Source organism: Citrus sinensis, chromosome 2 (genome assembly GCF_022201045.2).
Source record: "Citrus sinensis cultivar Valencia sweet orange chromosome 2, DVS_A1.0, whole genome shotgun sequence".
NCBI lineage: Eukaryota > Viridiplantae > Streptophyta > Magnoliopsida > Sapindales > Rutaceae > Citrus > Citrus sinensis.
In genome coordinates, this window is record NC_068557.1 from 158,575 (window position 1) to 180,077 (window position 21,503).

The 21,503-nt window shown below is 36.7% G+C and overlaps 3 protein-coding genes across 4 annotated transcripts; all 3 read right to left on the reverse strand.

Moving 5' to 3' along the window:
• Positions 1-151: 151 nt before the first annotated feature.
• On the reverse strand, positions 152-4,274 carry LOC102626842 (2-oxoisovalerate dehydrogenase subunit beta 1, mitochondrial). Its single transcript, XM_006488892.4, has 13 exons — positions 3,970-4,274; positions 3,381-3,492; positions 3,168-3,203; positions 2,991-3,050; positions 2,857-2,914; positions 2,638-2,735; positions 2,274-2,363; positions 2,107-2,175; positions 1,940-2,026; positions 1,538-1,633; positions 1,380-1,457; positions 537-623; positions 152-447 (listed from the first exon to the last, which is right to left on the reverse strand). Exons 1-13 carry the CDS (start codon positions 4,143-4,145, stop codon positions 412-414), a joined length of 1,083 nt encoding a protein of 360 aa, XP_006488955.1. The 5' UTR covers positions 4,146-4,274; the 3' UTR covers positions 152-411.
• Positions 4,275-5,415: 1,141 nt separating this feature from the next.
• LOC102626352 (hypothetical protein) lies at positions 5,416-9,907 on the reverse strand. Of its 2 annotated transcripts, none has more exons than XM_006488891.4 (9): positions 9,654-9,907; positions 9,032-9,105; positions 8,751-8,910; positions 8,545-8,618; positions 7,860-8,447; positions 6,960-7,559; positions 6,657-6,869; positions 6,422-6,568; positions 5,416-6,299 (listed from the first exon to the last, which is right to left on the reverse strand). In XM_006488891.4, the coding sequence occupies exons 1-9, from the start codon at positions 9,682-9,684 to the stop codon at positions 6,054-6,056; spliced, it is 2,133 nt and encodes a 710-aa protein (XP_006488954.1). In that variant the 5' UTR covers positions 9,685-9,907; the 3' UTR covers positions 5,416-6,053. The 2 variants fall into 2 exon arrangements, with proteins under 2 accessions (XP_006488954.1, XP_006488953.1); XM_006488890.4 differs by having other exon boundaries at positions 9,032-9,108; positions 9,654-9,906.
• Positions 9,908-16,231: 6,324 nt separating this feature from the next.
• On the reverse strand, positions 16,232-21,210 carry LOC102618572 (subtilisin-like protease SBT3.18). Its single transcript, XM_015533464.3, has 10 exons — positions 21,085-21,210; positions 20,896-20,987; positions 20,709-20,806; positions 20,432-20,590; positions 19,671-20,341; positions 19,088-19,155; positions 18,103-18,345; positions 17,516-17,630; positions 17,196-17,409; positions 16,232-16,978 (listed from the first exon to the last, which is right to left on the reverse strand). The coding sequence occupies exons 1-10, from the start codon at positions 21,208-21,210 to the stop codon at positions 16,374-16,376; spliced, it is 2,391 nt and encodes a 796-aa protein (XP_015388950.2). The 3' UTR covers positions 16,232-16,373.
• Positions 21,211-21,503: the final 293 nt, after the last annotated feature.

The window sequence follows — 21,503 nt, forward strand, 5'->3', positions numbered from 1 at the left end:
AGGTTTTTAAGACTATACATTGGTAGCAGGCAATTCGCATTGGAAACTCTTAAGAGGCAATCCCATAATTTTGTAATTTACACTGTTGGGTGCTATTGATGATATGTTGTTAATAATTAATTAACAGTCAACCATGTACAAAGTTAAAAACTGAAACAAAGAGTGGACTTCATTGATGAGAATGGCATTTGCACTTGTCATATCAAACATGCAGAATGTAAGTGAGCATGCTCAGTCCAATAACATTACCACCAGTTTACAAACAATTAGCAACTCCGGAGAGTATACAACTTTCTTATTGTTTGTTTGTATTGGAACATTGGTACCTCCCCTCCTGCAAAACTATTGCAGGGATTTCACTCATCTCTGGACCTGTGTATCCGCAGTTGTGCAGTAGAGATGGTTACCCTCTTAGTAATTTACAGTTGATTTGATTGCATCTAATATCTGCATCCAAATTCTCGTTAGCTACCGTGAGCTGTAAGATTCATGCAACAATGCTGAGCAGGAACTTTGAAGGATTCAAGACAACTTGCCTTATTCTTGGTGGGCATGTAGAATGGTTCGAAAACGAGAGGGAAGGGAGTGTCCAGACCACAAACTCGAGCCACTGGAGCTTCTAACTGCAATGCATCGTACCTCTTGAATTATTTATTAATTTATATGATAGACAAGGAAGATACTGATGCATTTCTAGAACTAAGCCGTATGTACTTTTTTTTGTGAAAGAAAATAACATCATTATTTCAGATAAACTTAATGCTAGCCAAGTGAGACATCTACTTCTCAACTAATACCAAGATCCCAACTTTTGCATGAGTTTACCATGCAGAAATCAGCTGTGTAATTTGACTCGCATAGCATCTTCACAGTAGTTATTCAACAGTTGTACAATCCAGAGAATTGATTTCAGCGCATATCAACCTGGAACGCCAAGAAAAAGCTATGCACACAACTACTCTAGAGTGCCACCAAGAATGACTAATTTTCTACTCAAACGTGTTATCCAACAGTTACCTAGCAGTGCAATGTCAAAGACCAACTCCTTATATTGCTCAAAATTTATGAGCTAAGAGCATGAAAGTCATATTTTACATGCAAGAAAAGCATTCCGGTTTGCCCCTAGTAGCTAGTACATTAATTAACTATACAAGAGTACACAAGCCATGTTGATAGGTGCCTTGTCTCATCAGAATTGTTTAACTGTGACACGTAATCTGCCATCCAACCAGTGATTTGTCATACTTAAAACAATTTATCAGCCTACAACGTTTATTCTAACTATTACTGAAGATTAGCACCAAAATCAACAAAAATAAGCTCGGGTTACTAAATACAGAAAGAAACAAGGAAAAAAAGGATCTGAAGAAAGAGATTACTCTTAAGAAACAACGTTCAAGGATAGATGCAGAAATTTCAGCACCAAAACCTCCAGTAACCGGAGCTTCGTGGCTAATCTGCAGAGTGCCAAAAAAACTCATCACTGACACCAGTCAATTATATCAAGAAGCATTTTTTGTGAAATTTTTATCCTTACAAGAAGTCGTCCGGTTTTCCTGACAGAGGCCTCTACTGTTTCCTTATCCCATGGTATTAGTGTCTTCAGGTCTATCAGTTCACAAGAAATTCCTTCCTGGAAAAACCTCGAGGCTCAAATAACTAATGAGAACCAAAATCCTTAAGATAGCAAAAAGCATTTCCTTGTGCTAGGAATAACATTACATCAAACGTTGTTGCATTATGATTCTGGAAATACTTGATAGGGGGATATGTTATGGAGGTTGGAGATTGATTAGAATTACACCACAGAATTACCTAGACCTGATGGATGTGCTACCATATAATATTTCTGCACCACTGCATATGGTCTAAGAAGTTTGCTATAGTTTGTATCACACTAAAAAAAAACATTTTCGAGCAATGAGAAAGAATCACATACCTTTTCAGCATCTAAACAGGCCTGCTCCATGATAGAGAGTTGTGCTCCCCAGCCAACAAGTGTTATGTCACTGCCTTCTCGAATCACCTAATTATTGCAATTTGCATTTCTTCAGATTCCAAATTCTCTATCGAAGATAATTATTTATTGATGAATAAGTTGCATACCTCTGCCTCTGATAAAGGCAACATATAATCATCCTCAGGAACCTCTTCTACAGACAAACGGTAAAGCCACTGGATATCCAAGACATTTACATGATATCAATAACAAAAATCATCAGTTGATAAATGGGTACAAAAAGAATCACCAAACTTGAGTTGAAGTACAGTACCTTTGGCTCAAAAAAGACAACAGGGTTCGGATCACGAATGCATGACAGCAATAATCCTTTTGCTTGTCGTGGGCTTCGAGGGATGACCACCTAGAAAATTCACTGATTAAGTATTGGAAGCAATGCAAAACATCAAACAATTTTAGAAGGGAAGTGCTAAACTTCAGCTCCCTTGCAAAAGGATTAGGACCAATTGAAAGATTTTCTATAATCTCAAAGGTACAACAAAATAGTCTCTTTGGACTCCTCATGACCTGCAGTTAGCATACGGAGCATTGCCCCACAGGGAGAAGGATGCTAACCACAGGAGAGAAGAGAAATAAATAAATTAAAGTCATATTAACTCAAGGAGAAGAAAATATACTTTGAGACCAGGAACGTGACAAAAGAAAGCTTCAGGAGATTGCGAGTGATAGTGTCCACCATGGCCCACAGCTCCGTAAGGGGCTCTTACTGTTAATCCTGGGGAATCACATGAAGGCCCTTCAAGGACAAAACAAGAGCAGAGAGAAGGGGAGGAAGAAAAACTAAAAAAGAAAGAACCAGAGGGGAGCATTGGACAATAAACGGAGCAACATATTACCTCCACAATTAAATTGATTTCCACTCCTGTATCTGAACTTAGCAGCTTCATTGACAATCTACCAAGAAGATTATATCAACTAAAGGTGAATTATGAAGCCACAAGAGATGCTAGTTTCTGGATGAGAGCTATACCTGATCAAAAGCTGGAAAAATATAATCTGCAAATTGAATTTCAGCTATAGCTCGATTTCCCTATCACACATGAAATGAAAGCAAGGGATATGTACATCATATTAGAGGTTCCTGAGGAACTATGCTGAGAATGACTTCCCAGCTTGTGCATTTTAAACATAAGTCTCTGAAACAAACCATAGCTGCCAGACCAATGGCAAACCCAACGATGCCCTGCATACAAAAAAGATAATATGAACCTATCAAATATGCATAGCACAGAAGAGTCCAATATTAGTGCGTGGAAAGAGAGTGAGACTCTCTATTTGACTCAATACGTAGGAGTATGAACTATGACACCAAAAATGGAGATTATATATGAACTATGACCAAGAACAGAGTCTGGAATACCTGTTCACAAAGAGGGGTATTGAATACCCGACTTTTACCAAATCGATCAGCTAATCCTGTCGTGCATCGGAAGACTCCACCAAAGCCCACATCTTCTCCAAACACATAAGCACTGCGACAAGATATAACCATCCATGAGAAGACTCACCGTCACAGAACTTGCGAAAGTACAAAGAGGCTCTAACGATGTAAAATAGAAAAGAAGACTACATATTTCACAGGATTTGAGAAAATTTGAGCTGAAAAGATTAACAACAAATTCATCGAAATGAAAACGCATGCGAGACTGCTAAGCCAGGCAATCGACAGCTAATCCTACACCAATCCATGGTAATGCCTTCATGTATCATCCTCTCCAAGTTTCCATTTTTCTTCAACGAACTGAATAGTCAATGAAAATAATACTAACCCAAATCCAAAATCTCAAATCACTGATCAGATATACAAATATGAAGACAATTCATTAAGGCCTACAAATCCAAACCAAGCTCAAAAGACAACTAAAACTCCACAAAGATTGAAAGTATACAAGAATAAAAAATAAAAAATAAAAACACAAAAACCAAGCCGGGTATCTTAAAAAACAAACCGTGGATCAGTTTCCAAAGCAATATGAAGAGCCTGGTTGATGGCAGAGTACAAATTCAAAGACTTGCCACTGCCAACACCCCCATCGTGTTGTTGAATTAGCTGCTTGTTCGCACAAGCAGTTGAAAGATTTCTCCGTGAAAGGGAACCCACAAATCTTCTCAAACCAGAAGCCATATTGTGAAATCTCCGCCAAGATTTTTGGTTGTGGAGTTTGCAAATATTGAATTCATGTGCGTTTGTCTGCGTTGAAATGTTTTTAGTTCGGATTTGAGGGGAGTTGAGAATAAGCCAGCTCAAGTATTACGTGGATAGAGCTCTATAGTTTGGAGCCGGGGGTGTACTAGCTGCTGAGTTGTATTCTGTGCACGTGGCAGTCTAATCACTACATGATAGATCTATTGGTTAGTGAATATGTGCACTTTTATATGTAATGTTACGCAAATAGTGTTGCTGCTTTGCCTTTTGGGATTTTATTTTATGTTTAATATCAAGTCCTATGCTAAGGTTAGATGTATCAGGCTACAGTGTAACTGTGTTATCGTGCCACAGTTGCATCCAGCCGTTGGATGTACTTGAATTGGTGTGGTCTACTGACATCCAACGGCTGAATGCAACTGTGACACGGTACCACAGTTGCACCACAGGTTTTCCCATATTAGATGCCTCTAAGCAAAAGGTCAAGTATAGTAAGCGCCGTGATACCAACGTATAAACTCGGCAATTTGTCATCTTCTTTGCATTTTCTAATACGTAAACAGTAAGTAGCAAGCATTAAAACATTGACTTGGCAGCGCAACATAGCTCATTTCCTTCAGTTGAGGCAACGCCTTAAGCTCTTACGTGGTGAGAGCGTAGTCCCCAAACGGCTAAAGTCCTAAGTTCGACTATTATTAGGAGAGAATGAGACAAGATCTGATTACCCTCTCTTAAACAATTAAAGAAAATACATTATTCTATTCATCAAACATGATGGTAGAAGCAAACATTTTCAGAAATTTTAGAAAAAAGACTTTGATCCGATCATCAGATCATTGACGTAACTTTATTTAGTTACAAATTTAGATAATAATTCATAACTTATTATTTTGAAACGACAACCGGGTGCTTATATCAAGTAGTTTAGAAATTTGGCTTTGGCGGCACCACTCAAAAGAAGAATGGATACTCTGCAAATCAGCCATGAAGGCATCAACCGTGATTAATGGCCTCATGCTATAAGCAATAGGCAAAGCAACGACCCCTGATCAAGTCAGTCAACCACATTATTGCTAAAACTTCTGAAATTTAAAATTTGGAATCTTAACCTGTATGATGATTACCATTTATTGATAACAGCATCAGGTAGTAACCTTTCTACTTACCATCAATACACAAAACACAAGGCAATCTTCAATTTCGCCTCACAGCATACATGGCTTGTTCAGCATTCCATTCCACACAGAGAAAGCACCAATGCAATTTTATTAAGCAGAAAACAAAAAGGGTCATCACATGCACTGGTAAAAATAGCTACCATAAAAGCATACTCTATTTCTTTGCTTACTGAATATCAAAAGCTCTCTATTACATTGAAATAATTTTCCCAGCTTGGCGCTTTAGCAGCCCTCTCTTGACCCAAATGCAAGCTGCTCCATAAGACAGGAAAAATATCCCAGACACAATTTTTCTTTTAAAGATATTAAAAAAAAAGCATAATGGAAGAAGAAACATAAAGAAAAAGCCACTAAATAGCATTCACTAAACCCAAAACCCTAGCAGATGAAAAACTTTGTTAGAAGAGGAAACAAAAAAGGAAAAAGAAAAAGAAAAAGAAAAAGAGCCCATCATAAAAGAGATGGGCAATACTACTCAGATTCTGATAAACCTAGCCTGCCACACCATCTTTGAACTCACAACATGAAATCCCATCCCTCAATGAATTATTGACTTTAAAGCAGCAGGGCAGATCCAATAAGGCGGCCTGAGTCATACATAGAACTGGCCAGAAGTTTTCTATACGATGTCTGAAACCAGCAAAACTTCTGACAGAACTCCTCACAATGAGCTCCAATAAAATCAGACCGCCTTCCTGTGCAGCTAAGCCTAACAACCATTTGCAACCCCATTTGCCAATATAACCTTCTCTGAAACTACAACTGGTTTACTTCCCTTGTGGGCATCTCCAGTTTTTGCAACTGATCCATTCTCAGAGAGTCTTAGGTCCCCATTACTCTGAACTGTTGTAGTACGCTCTTCGACCAAATCAGAGGCAACCTCCGATGACTTCTGTGTCTTTAGTTCCCCATTAGCCAATTCTTTCTTCTCCTCAGCAGGCTTTCCTTCCCATACCTGCAGCGTTTCCAAAATCAACCACATACAAGCAAAATTAGGCTTCTTCAGCAAAATATTTCACCATATCTAAATTGGAAAGAATACAAGACATTAAACCAATTTAATGGGAAGTAACTTGCCTGTTTCTGGAACTGCTGTTGTTTAGCCTTCTTTTCCTGAATGGTTTTCTGGCGAGTCTCATAAAACCCAAAATCATCCAGAATGCACGTTTTACTTGGGTGATCCTTGAATATTTTGATCAATTTAAGTCCCTGCTCTAACTTGATCTGCAAGACACCATCAAAGCTTGCTGTTTAAAATAAATAAAGAACAATGACATAATAGCAAGGGATAAGATTACAAAAATTTAATTACCTCTTGAGTGTCCCTACTGTTAGTGACAGGCTTGTTCTCATTATTCTCGAGAGTAATGTGCTTCAACAAACTATTTGGTACATCCTTGACAATGTGCCACTTCACCGGAAAACAGCCAGTCCATTTGTCTTGTTGCCAGTACTCCACGTTTTTGTTAAAATCAACCGGTCCAGCCATCTCCGCAAGGCCAACAAACTGTCCACTTGTGTTAACCTAAGAAAGAATTCAAGACCAATAAGTAAATACCATGGAAATATAGAAAATAACATAAATAAGATTAGATTAGTTAAATCAGATTCTCACCGAAAAGAGAAGAAATACAGGGCAGCTGCGAGACTTCTGTTGAGCCTCCTGGTAAGCAGCATCAAGCTTCTTGTTGCCATTGGGGGTGCTGGCCCAAACACTGTACTTGATACTTTTATGGACATCATCCTCACTGTACGATTTGATGACAAAGAATTTAGCATCAGTGTACTCTTCTGGGAAATCTGCTTTATTGTATTCATCTCTGTCAGGACTCAAACTAATCTTATCATTCTCATCCTCAGCGGTCCCATTTGTTAGCACATTCTGCTCTTTGACTGGTAAAGCATTGGGTGCTGAACCCTTTTGGTTTTTTGCTCCCTTGGCTCTAGGTCCCCTATTAAGCTCATTCAATCCATCCATGTTCTCATTACCATAACCAAAATAACCATTGCCACGTCCCCTGGATTTATACTTCCCATCAACAGACAACCATCCACGACCATTTGTTCGCAAATCATAGCCATTGGAGCCAAACCCCACCCCAGATCTAAATGTGTTACCATACTGACCGTATAACTTGTTAGGATACATCCTATTCATATTCATGAAACCCTGTGCAGCGCCCATGCCAGACATCGGTCTAGGATGGTGCAAACCCTGTGGAGAAGAGAAAAGAAAACTTTCAGAGATAGCTAAATAAAGTGTTGAATATTTCTGTGCATAAAATGATCTAACATCAACTTTTGTCCACCATCAATTTTTGTCCACCACAAAACATTCATCACAACAGCAGAGGCTCAAATTAATATCAATTGTGAAGGAACGGTAACATTTATTCATATCAACACTTTCTCACAACACAAGTCAACATAATCAAATATCTGGCATTATATTATTCTAATTGATTCATGATACAAAAACCATAATTAAAAAGCAGATAAGGCAACTCATGCATACCATGTAATGAGAATTCGGACGGTAGTTCTGATTTCTGGAAGATGCAACATTATTGACGTTTGAAATTGAAGAATTAAAGGTGTTGCTTGCAACTGGCCTAGCATCTGAAATTACGGGGCCATCCAACCATGGAATTGGAGACCTCATCCCATCAAGATTACACCTTGGATCTTGATATCCAGAAGCAGGCCCTCGTCCAGGCAAACTACCCCTTCCATATGTATTGTTTGAATTAAAGGGCTGATATGTTGGTTTAAATGGAGCTGAACCATTATTCCCCTTCACACCTCCCGCATTGGCAACACCATTGGATTTCCCATTGGTGCTTTCTACAGGCAATGGCTTCTGATCAGCAGCTACAGAGGTGGGAATATCCCCAGGTGTAGGAGCGACAGGGCTTGGGGAGTATGGACTACTAGTTGGAGTAATTGGCTGGAAGTAGTGTGGATACTGGTAGTGCTGAGGTCCATAAAGCTGACCATCAGTTCCCATGGTTGGAACTGGTGATGTTGCCGGTGAATAGGGCGGATAGGGTGCATACCCATAGCCATGGTGATACATAAGAGACCCATTGTCTCCATACACTCCCTGCAAGAATACCAAAACAACGTAACAAATCATTAGACCGCAATATATACTTGCAAAAAACAACCCATCCAATCATTGTTGAAGCATAATAACTTACAGAAGTCATGTCAACTCCATCTTGACTTACATATCTTGTATAATCATCCCACTCACCAACATTTCCATCATACCCTGCAAGAGTTTATAACCAGGTCAATGCCACATCTAATAGCGACATAATAACATTAACCAGTTAATATACCAACTAACAAATTTGGATTTCTCCAAACTAGACAATCCCGCAGACCAAAGCTCACCACTTACCCCCATAGTAGAAAGCAGTTGAGGGATAACCATTGGGAACATAGCACATATTCGGGTCCATGAAATCATTCAGAAATGGAGTTCCAGAACGCTCTGAAGGGATCTGACCATTTGCAGCAGCATTAACAGAATCAACAGACCCATACTGATTAGCTGAGGGCTGTATGAACAAATTCAATCAAACATAAACATATTAGTTTCCATCCATCATAAAGATTAAAGACAGTCCCAAAAAAGTGAACAATAGCCAAAATTAGCACCAACTCAATGTGTGAACATACCTTCTTGGTATGCTCAGAAATTTCAAGAGACTTGGTCTGCGAATCTAAAGACAATTTCTGCAGCAAATCTGATGCTTCTATTGGAAGAAAAAAGTAAAGGAAACAAATTTGCTAGCCAAAAGCCAATATCAAGACAATCATACATGCTTCAATTTACAAAATTCCATTTACAAACAACCTCAACTTATAAATCGCAATGCTTAAACTACAGTCCAATAACAAGCATATAATTTTGAATTCAATGTTTGAACAGTAAAATCAAGATCCCTGTTGAAAACAATATAACTACCATACTGTAGTCCACACGAGCAACCAACAACCCTAATCCCAACTAGAATAAAAACAAACACTCATCAATTCATTTAGAAGAAACCAAAAATAAACAAGACCACGTAGCGACAAACAAATTACAATAATTCTGAACAACACAAACTTCCCAAGAAAACAACTTCTTCACAAACGAACAAGTCACCATGAAAACCGTAATTTAAACGCGTAAAAACCTAAATTTTGACACGGATCTACGAAATTAAGAACCAAAAATTAACAGAAACCAAATTCGATCCAGACGAGAAACAAGGGAATTAAACAATACCCAGATCGCTATTTTGTGAAAGGATACTTTCTACAGCAGGAGCAACAGTAGTAGCCATGAATAACAACAACGGCAACAGATCTTGATCTTTCACAATTATCGTATCTTCTAAAAACCTAATAAAAAAAGAAAATTAATTTGGTTTTTAAAAGATTTTTGTTTCCCCCAAAAGGATCTAAAAGGAACCCTAGAAACAAGGAGATTAAAATGGGGTTACTCTCTTCTCTCGCACACAGCCGCCGAGGGTTTGGGTTTGGGTTTAGCGAAAGAAAAGAAGAGGGTTTTGTCAATCCAAAAGCGGTGACTCAAATAGCCCCACGGACTCCTCTTTTTCTGTCTCACCCGCGGGTCGTTTTATGATCTCATCACCTCTTTTTGATTGGCTGTGATTTCCACGTGGAGGGTCCTGACTAACTTTGGGCTGTTTTGGTTTATTTTTCAACTTTTCTTGTTTTGTCAGAGCCTCAGAGGGTGAAGTTTGTTTTGGTGCCTCGGAGGGTGATGGGTGTTGGGTGTTCATTTGAAAGTTCCCAAATCGAGCGTGTGGTCAGTGGTGTAAGTTTTTGGAAACCCTATTTGCGAAATTATCACATGGGATTTTAGATTTGGTCTTTGTTTTGGATTTTGGGCCCATTTGTTAGATTATGGGCCCTTTGGACTTCTCTTATTTGTGGATGTATGTTGACAAATTCTTTCGAAGATTCATTTGCCCTTTCTTTTTACTTCACATGTATAATCGTTATTAGGTATGAAATTAAAATTCGAAACAAATTTATGGTATTATAAATCAGTTTATAATATTGTAAACTTGATTTATAATGTTATAAATCTATCCTAAACTTGAATTTTGGACTAAAAAAATTAGAAAGAAAACTACAGATCATATATAGCTATCCAAGTAAAAATGCAATGTTCTTATAGTACAGTATACATCAAATATGTACAAGATTAGAGTTTATGGACTATTGATATTTGATGAGGCCAAAATAAGTTGTTATATATTTGGAGTTTCTTTTTCTAATTAAACAATGCTCTTATTCTTCAAATGAAATATATTATTATTAAGCTATTGGTCAATTTTCTTTGGAGAAAGCCCATTTGTTATAAAACACACTGACCATTAATAATTTGGAAAACTTAGAGCTACCAAAACAGCCTATAAAAAGAATTAATCACGCAATTAAATAAGAACTATTCTCTTGTATAAACATATATGATGTTTTATGGCTTTGTTTCAAAGTAACAATTGGATCACACTTGCTACTGAAATCATGCGAGGTAAGAAGTGTTTTTAAAATTAGACTATGATGAGATCATAATAGTCTTATTGCATGGTACGGTCTTATTCTTAAGAGTAAGTCGACGCTCTGCATGCTTGAATATTGAGGTGGGCCTAAGCATACCATTTAGGAATTAAAATACGAATTTGAGATTAGGCCGTTGATTATAATATGACCTTAAGCTAGCTAGAGCTAAATAATGTACAATTTACGCTCAATTTTGCATTTGAAAACATGATGTTTCTCCCATACTTGTTTGCCTTGGGTCTAGTTACGCTGTAAGGAGACTTCATTGCCACAAATATTATCCATGCGAAAAACTTTGATGTGCATCTAAAAAAACATTTCAGATTAATCGTCGTTTATTCAAAACGTATACACTCTACAAAAACTCAACTTGATTTCTTAATTAATATGCTTCTGAATGGGGAAGGAGAGCTGCTCGATTGATGGATTTTCTGTTTTAAGATGTTTTAAAATTTCATCTCAAGTGATGTGGTATTCATTCACTAGTTGGTGGGATAATGTAATTAAATCACTCAGAACTTAATGCATTGTATGCCGTATTATATGAGATGCAATTTAGAATAAGATTTTAGAGTGTCAATCATCATTTACGAATGCGAAGTGTACAAAATTTCATGGGCTTTTGGATTTGGTTTGTTTTTGGGTGCGCCATTATGGACTTCTCTTAATCATAGATGGATGTTGACAAATTTTAGAGTTGGACTATTGGCACCCCTCTCATCTCCTCATAAAACTCCCTTTTTAGTTATATTTATTTTATTTTTGAAAATACCCCTTGTTTTAGATACACCTTTCTAAGTTCTCAATTTTCATTTGATTTGTTTTATTTTTAAAACACAAAGTATTATTGTAATATTTTTTTAATTATTTCCAATTTTAGTATTACCCTACACACAAATTAAAAAAGTTATATGGGTGATAAATTTTTTAGTGTTAATCATTGGCTGAAATAACACATATTTCAAATTATAATTTCAAAGTAATTTTAAGTATAAAAATATTTAATCAATAAGAAATCAAAAGAGAACAATAGATTATTTAATAAGATTTATGGAAGTCTAGCCCCTTTTCTTGATGATTTCGTGAGAACTGATAATCTCTACGGTTCCAAGGAACCGTGGTAGATTTGGAGGACTCGAGATTTAGAAGATGGTGAAGATCTTTACTCTTTCACTCGCTTGAAGAAGAAGAGTGTTAACGGCTCAAGATTGATTACAGAGTCTGGTACGTAGCAAGGCGGTTGTGTCCGGCAACTCTAGCAAGAAAATTGGTTCCAAGAAAAGGTTTCAATATGAGAAGGACAAGTCTCCACACAACGGTTGCTGGATTATGCTTGAATACTCTCTGAATCCTTCATTGTTGCCGCAAAACCTTCGATCCAGTGACCTTGTTCTTTGTCGAATTAGAAAGAACGGTGAGCTAGCGGCAGCCGGGCAGAAAAATTCAAGGAAAAAGAGAAAGTCAAGCATAAATTGTGTACAATTTATTTTAGTTAGATAGTAAGTAACATATATAATTTTTTTTTTTTGAAAAGGATTGATCATGAATTAAGTAATTTGTCCTTAACTGTAATTTTATTTAAAGTGAGGTTTTATAAGAATAATGTAGGGGTGCCAATAGCTCCACTCCAAATTTTACCATGGAATCATTTTAGGCTTTAGCTTGATTTGTCATTTTAGGACTTCTCTCTCCCAGCACCAGCAGGTAGCACAGCAGCACATTAACTCAGCACAATATCTCCCATTCGCTCAGATGGAGATTCCAATCCATTGACATTGAGCAGATAATTTTAGATCACACTATAAGTTAGCAACCGAGAAATCCTCAAGTTTTAAACTTAAAATCATGCAGCTGAGAAAATATTTATTTGTACAGAGACATGTTTCTTAAAACTGTTAAGAAGCAATCTCAAAGTAGAAATCTTAAACTTTGGGATTGCCTGAAAAGCATTAATCTGGACACTCATAGTTTCAAAGAAAAACCCAATGTCAAGTGATCACAAACATCTTTCAAGTGATAAGCATAATGTATGGCTACACTTCCCACAAACATTATTCATATCCTTAAACCATCTCGCGCCTGTCTACTGAAGCATGTAATTAATTAATTTCGTTGCTTGTATCTGTTTGATATTTCACAGAACAAATGGAATGCACCTCAGATTTAATGTCATAAAGCTGCTAACTTTAATAATTGTAGAAATGATCAGTATTGAAGATTGGAATCATTATCAGGGCTTACTTCAAATTTTGTCCTTTGCTTTTATTTTGCCAAGAATATGGGGGCAAGCATAAAAAAAATCAACTAGTACAACATATATACTACTTCAGCCTGAGAAATTAATAAATTAACAGGACTAATTAAAGCTTTTAGACAGAATTATGAATCAGAAAATGTGAAATCGAAAAAGAGACAAGTTAACTTTAATAGTCCTAATTCAGAAAAAAAAGGGTGGGGGGCAGGGGCAGAGATGAAATCAGAAATTAAAGTTGGACGAGGCTACATCCAATTAAACAAACAAATGCCTACATGCATGCATTTAATGTTTAGATGTCATTGTCAAGTAGTCCTGTGGCGGCTTTGTTCCACCACAAACCCAGAGCTTCATTCAATTGCATAGCTTCTGATCTCAGCTGTATTGTGACCTGTGCCTTCTTCAGATTTTCATCAGCTTCTCGAACTGTCAATTAGAAAATAAGCACTCAATATTCTCTTTGCATGATCCAAGGCAAAATCAACTCTAAAGTCTAAACCCTGCTCTCTCAACCAGTTTCAAAGTTAGCCACCACCGAGTAATTTGTTCCTTCGCCTTAGTGTCCGTCATTGCGTTCACAACCTGACACAGTGGTCTAAGGCTCTGAGCAGTGAAGGGGCAAATGTCACCGATATCCCATATCTGTAAAGCAAGTTGTTGCCAATTCCTGATTCATTGGCGAGCTTATCCGTAAATATAACCTGTATATCTTCGTTGCAATTCCAATTGCGCGCGTCAGTTCCCTTGCCTCCGGCTTCTAACATATGTTTTCAGCATCAGACAGTGCAATTGATCTCTTTCAATTCTTCAAAAGTGTCCAGTAGACTGCGCTCCGTTATCTTCTGTTCCAGTTCGGTTAAAGATTTCTTTTCCTCTTCGGTTAACGATTCCACCATTTTTTGGTAGGTAATGCCTTCTCCGGCCTCCTCTTAAGTTCTATTGATAATCCTCAGCTTGACATCTTTGCTCCTAATCAGTTCTATCATCAAGACACTGCATTGCCGATATCATATCATATTAATTAATTAATCTGCAGGTAATTAATCTAAACAATAACAATGTAAAATATGATATGATATCGGTAATGCAGTTGACCTGAATTATCAACTGTGATAAGTGGTCCATTTAAAATATATCATATTTCATTGTTGCACTGTGCACATGGAACTGTGATTTCTTGCCGAAACTCATCCCCACCGAATCACGGATGTAAAACTCACAGAGGAGCACAGCTTATAATTCATCATGTCATTATCATCATCATCATAATATTCCGCGTTCTTCAACAAGGTCAAAGGATGGTTGATGAGGCACACCCAACACCAATCTGGAAATCGCACCCCTTCACAGCAGCACTCATAATCCCTGTGTATTTGCTCACAGAAATGGCAGGCCAATAAGGTAAATTGAATAATCAGGTTCCCTTTGGAAGTGGAGAGAACAATGTGGACGGTAGCTGATTTGAAGCTCTTCCCGTAAATCAACGCATAGTTTATGGAAGACTAAAGGAGATTGAGGCCAGCATTGCTCACAAATGTAGACAAAGGAGGGTTTTTTTTCTGGCAGGCAAATTAACTATGCATCTTTAATCTTTTGGTTTGGAACCCACAGTTGGTGCAACTATAGGATTCGCAAAGAAGTTGCCCATCATTATTTTTACTATGATTTTTTCTCACAAATAAGTGTAAGAGGAGGATGCTTATGGAACGCTTTAATTTGATCATGCATCGTTATCTCTCCCTATCGGTCTCTCTTTAATCCCCTCACTGCACTTCTTGTGTTATACGTATGTGAGTCATAAACGCGACTCAACACTAACCCGAAGCCTTAACTCAGTACAATCAAGAAGACAATTGTTGACCAGCTTGTTGCACATGAAGCCAACTCCACTCTACGCACTAATTAATAAAAGCCAAATGAAATGACCCTATATTTTATTATCAAGTTTATTTGACCATTTGACATTAGATAGTTCACTTTATTTAGCCGCCATGTTTTTAGATGTTTCCCAATTTGGCTTATTATTAGTGGTCGCGATTTTTTTTAATAAATATTTTGCTAATGACTTGGTCCGCTTGCAGTATAATTTTTTTTAAATAATAATTAGTCTAAATTATTTAACAATCAGCCGAAAATTAACTTTTTTACTTTATTAGTTTTCAAAATATGGGGTGGATAAATTTTATATTAGTTTTTTAATTTGTATATTCACTATTTGTGATTTGAGTGGCTAGCTAAATATAATTACTTGAAAATCACTTAATCAAATGCTTCAAAAGGCATTAGCCGAAAATTAATTAATTTAAACAGTTAAAAAATGGATTCACATATTGGAATCATCTTTTTCCTTCTTTTTTCCTCCCCCTCTTTCGTAGTACTTATCCACTCTTTCATTATTTCTTCTTCTTCACACTATACCCACTCTCTCAATATTTTCATTATTTATTGTTCTCTCACACTATACCCACTTTTTCTATTATACATACTATAGACTAAACACCCTCAATTTATAAAATGGATTTCAACAACTCTTTTATCCGACACAATTAATCATAATTATAATATAAACCTTTTAGCAAATACTATGTCAAGGAGTAAAATGATGATCATAGGAATTAATATTGTTGCTAAAGATCGGGAACAACACAAAAGTTGAACATGCTTATAATTTATATGCCATCCTCAAATTTTTTAATTACTAATTTCTTCACTGATAATTAAAAAATTGTGAGATCGCCGACCAAATTATTACAATAGTAACATACTCTCACACAGTATACTACATATTTATTATGGATGTGAAAGGAATGACCAAATAATTTTGTATATATACATACTGAAAATAAGCTAAAGAGCTGTTTTTCACTTCTCCGTTTCCAAATAATTTTTGACATTTTGGAGTAAATTATTTTTGTGCTATTTAAGTAAACCGATTCTTATAAATATAGACGTACAAGAAACAAACGAAAAGAAAATAACTAAACAAAAGTTTATCTTCGATTATATAGTTAGACGCAAATCATTAATTAACCAAGCCAAGAAGGTGAATTTTATTGTCATCATGATAATGTAAAGTTGGATTGAAAATGATAATAAAAATGGCCTACACAATAGCCATGCTGAAACTCAAACATCTCGATGTTGGTGAAATTATATGTTTGGTTTATAAGGGCCATAAAATTAACCCTAAATGCTTGAATGATGAGTTACAGAATCCAAGTGGGTATTGTTGACAAAGACCACCAGTGGACTTCTAACATAATGAAACCCATCAGACCAAACGATCTGTCCAAAATCAAATCTCCCTTGAGACATCTTCAAAGGCTTCAAGCTCACATAATACGATACCTCTTCTTTAAACCAGCTAAAAACCAAAACCCTAGGCCAAACCACGACCTCAACACCCCCAGGCTTCACAACACTAGCAAAATAAATTGCATTCTTCTTTTGGCCAACATTTTTCACAGTCCTTTTGATAGTCATTGTGGATTGAAGATTTGAGACTGTGATCGATGGGTAATTTATGAATGAGTTGGGTATTTTGTGTGCTTGTGGGCAGCTTGTGCGTTCAGTTTCATCAGGAGAGGGAAGAAAAATTTTGTTAATTTGATCTTGTGTATAGCCAATGTTGCGGAGAAAGACAATGTAGTCCGTTGGTTTTAGGTCGTAGATGAGACCAGGATCCATGGCTTTCATGGGGTTTATGTGGCCGGCTCCGATGTCGAAGGGATCGGAAACTTTCATCGATCCTCCGGCTAAGATACTGTCATGACTTGTGTCTCTAGTGTAAGCTGAAGAAAATGAACAACAAAAATGGAACTCATATTCGTTACAATTGAAGAGTCAAGTAGTAGCATTAGAATAAGATATAAATAGAAATGCAATTAATGTATGTGGAGAGATGTTCTTTTTATTTTTTCTTTCTATGTAGCGTGACTTTTCTAGATAAAAATACACACACACACACATATATATATTACAAAACTTTCTTGCCTGTTAAATATATACCTGTGGTCATAAGAGCAGATCGAATGGCAGCAGGTGACCAGTTGGGGTGAGCCGATTTGATTAGAGCAACAACTCCGGAGACATGAGGGCACGACATGGACGTCCCCGACTGAAAATTCCACTTCACTGACCGCCCATCAGATGGCAACAGAGTTGGAGGAGTGTTGGGAGGCCATGCTGCTAATACTCCAATTCCAGGAGCTGTAATGTCCGGCTGCACATAATTACAACAACATTAACGTATACGTGCATAGAAACAAAATTGATCAGCAATTAACCAATTTAATTTTTAAAATGTTATTTAATTAATTGATCAATACCTTGAGAATATCAGGGGAAATTGAGCTTGGCCCTCTGGAAGAGAAGTACGCGACTGTTGGTGCTGGTACTTTTCCAATGCTTGTTTTACTTGGTTTTAATTGCACTATAGGTAGCCTTCATTAATTTGCCACAATATATATATTGTTGAGCATGTCAGAAAACTTTTCGATATTTCTAAAAAATTCTGGTTTTTTCCAACTCAATTTTACAAAGTATATCTGGAATAGTAAATAGTTGTAGCGATCAGCATGCATCATCCATTTGCTGAGTCATATGTACAAATTAAATCTACATTTTTACGTACGGACTTCTGAATTGCAAAATTACTATAATTTTCTACTGCTCCGATAGTGTTGTATTGCCATGCGTTTAACAATATAAAACTAATTAATTTCCCAAATTTATATATAATGGACAATTACAATCATTTAAAAGCATAAAAAATCATTTTAATTTTTATCTCAAAATTCTCATTTCTATAAATGTTTTCATCTGAGAATTGTCGTGTATATATATTTATACATCAATTAGGTCTCATTTAACTATGTGTATATATGATGTAATGACTCATTTGTTCATCACTTACCTTGGAAATTGAGCAAGGTAGTCACGAAGTTGAGTCCCTTGAGCAATGTCAATGCGGACAGTTGGGATGATATCAACTTCAGCAATAAGCTCAGTCATAGGCTCAGCAAAGATCAAACCGGACGCATTGGCTTTCTTTGCAGCTGCTTCTGCTTCTTCAGTTTTTACTGATCCCATAGTAGAGAAGCATAACACTACTCTCCCAGTAGCTTTTCTTCCCATCCAGTTCTCGCATTTACAAATCCTGAAATTATAGTTCAATATGCGGAATATATAGTTAAATCATTTCTGAAGTAGTTGCTTTCTTGAAATGAATGCAGCAAGATATACCAGTCTATCTTAATTTTACACTTTAAAAAGAAAGGAAATTATCATTTGTATACGCTTAGTTTACTCCATTATCAAAAATACTACAATACTTTGAAGGTGTATCAATCGTCCACCCTAAGTTAACAAAATGTATCAGCTGACCACCAAACCGTTAGTTGCCGTTTAAGTATGATGACGTCAGAAGGGTAATTTGGTCTTTTCATATGATACAAGTGATAATTTAAGGGTATACAAGTGATAAAAAGAGAATTTAAGGGTATACAAGTGATAATTTTCAAGAGTAAAATCGTCAATTCATTGTAATTTCGTTAACTTTCAAACGGCAACTAACGGTTTGGTGGTCAGCTGATACATTTTGTCAATTAAGGGTGGACGATTGATACACTCTCAAAATATTGTAGTATTTTTTATAAAAGAGCAAATATAGGATATACAAATGATAATTTTCCTAAAAAAAATTCTTACTAAAGTGTGTTTATATATATCTATCTACTGTATGCTTTACTTATAGTTCAAACGTAAGCGAATCTAGCATAATTATGTAACTGTTTTAATTCCCCTTCTATTAATGGATAGGGATAGATAACTATGTTTTAACAAAATTACAAAAGTGGGCAGGCAGACACATTGCGTACAAATCACGGAAAGACTGTTACCCATCAGCAAAGTAAGTGAATGCCTCCACCAATTTTGCCTTAACCTCTGTGCTGATGAAGCTTTCTCCCTGTATATATAATAAATTAAGAACAGTGCAGAATTAGCTTTCCCCAAATAGCACGTGGTGATACATCAACTACAAAACGAGCTGGATTAAGAGAAGTGATCATGGTGGCCTTCTACTTATAGCTCAAAGGATTGAGCTAGTCAAAGAGTTGATCAATATTTATCATTAATCTTCAATAGCAGAATTTAAAAAAAAAAAATGATAAAGCAAGTCGCCACTTGTTTAGATTGAGATGAAAATCTTAGGAATGGAAAAAGGTCCTGGAGATCATAATTAGAATCAGGTGAAGATCCTTCTCAATCAAGAAGCTATGACTAAAATCGAGACCATTATATACTATGACCTTCTCATATATGTGACAAGAATCCCGGACATTATAAAATGCAAAATCGTGAGACTATTATGTAATGAAAATTGTGGAAGAAATTCTAATTTATTGTACTTGAATATTGCCATGAATCATGATAGAGAAGTCATATTGATCATGACCTTTAACAAGAAACCAATTCACTTACCACGATAGAGAAGTCACTATTCACAACAATTTCAGTTGGAAACGTTCTATCAATAGATGAAGCAGCAACACATATGCTCCAAGGTGCAACATTTTGTACCAAAGAGGGTTCAGGGCCATCATTACCACCCGAAAACACAACAGTAACACCATGTTGCATTGCGTTGAACGATCCGATATCAGCATTCGATGCAAAGAACGGCCGCAAAGGCGGAGATTCACCAAAAGAAGCCGAGATCACATCGACTCCATCATGTAAAGCATCATCAAAAGCAGCGAGAATATCAGCCTCAGTGCATTTCCCATCAGAATCTTTTCCCCAACAAATTTTATACACCGCTAGCCGTGCCCTAGGGGCTCCCCCTCTAGCAATGCCTCGGCCAAGCCCAAAGAAACCTGCATTTTTAGCTATGGATCCAGCTGCTGTTGAAGCTGTGTGGGTTCCATGCCCCAGAAAATCTCTCGCTGATCGATACTCCCGGTTGGTACTAGCGTTCAACGGCCCGTATTCTTCTTCGAAACCCTTAACATAGTAACGGGCACCAATTAACTTCCGGTTACATGCTTTTTGCGGATCAAATTTTTCTCCTCTAACACAAGTTCCTTTCCAAGATGAAGGAATAGGACTCATGGAAGGCTCTTCCTGAAAACTTTCGGATTCCGGCCATACTCCTAGTTAATTTTCACCATAAAAAATAAATCCATTAGACGTAAAATTGATTTGCTTTAACATAATACATATGCATAGAATAAGAAAAATACCTGTATCAAAGATCCCAACAACAATGTCATCACCATAGGCTAGTTGCACAGGAGTCACTTCACCAGTATTGTCCAAAATGAGTCCCATAAAATCCCAGCTTCTTGTTGTGTGCAACTTCAGTACTTGGCTCTCAAATATCGATATCACTTCTTCCATCTCTAGAGCCACATATTAATTTCTTTTCTTGATTAAAATTTTCAACTCATTGATCAGAATTTTAAAATAAATTAAACAAATTAATCCTTAATTATGCAATGTGGTTAGGTCATTAATTACCGGCTAAGGAGGCTGCTTGGCTTGAATTGAGCTTTGCTGAAAAGCCAGAGAAGCTATACTTGTAGCCATAGAGCAAGGATCTTTTAGCATCTTCTTCACTTAAGTATGTAGAAAATTGATAGTAAGTTATCGGGATTTTAGAAATCGCAGCTTTGGTAACAAATTCAATGAAAAATGAACTAAAAACCTTGCGAAGACGCTAGAGAGGAGTTGAAGATGAGACTTTGAGATGAGATTTGGATCACAATGCCGGTTGTGCCCTAAATAGACAATGTAGACCTGTATAAAAGAGGAAGATCAATTACATAGTAGAAGAGAAAATGAGATCAATTAAATATTTAAAGGATCAAGCACTTGAAGTTCGTAGTAAAGTTACATGAGATGCTGTTGATGTTGAGTGTACAAAAGAAAGCGAAAGTGAGAGCGATAGGCCCCAAAAACCATGAAGATAAGAAGCCATTTGTCTCCCATACGGAAGAAGCAACATGAATGGTTGAGCCATTAAATAGGCACATAGCCATTAAAGAAAAGGATGCTTATAGTGCGTGCATTCGAAGGCTCTAATTAAGGCTGCAACAAGCACTTATATTTTTCCATAACGTCAGCTGGTTTCATGATGTTGATTTACCTTCAAAGCTTAAGCTAGCACCAAGAAGGGTTTCTGCTTTTGTATTTTTCTCTCACTTGTCCAGTGTTGTATCTAGCTATGTGTATATCTTAGGTAGAATTAAAGCCTATGACTACTTTTATAAAGCTCCATCATATACCATGAACACCATAAAGAGAAATGCATGT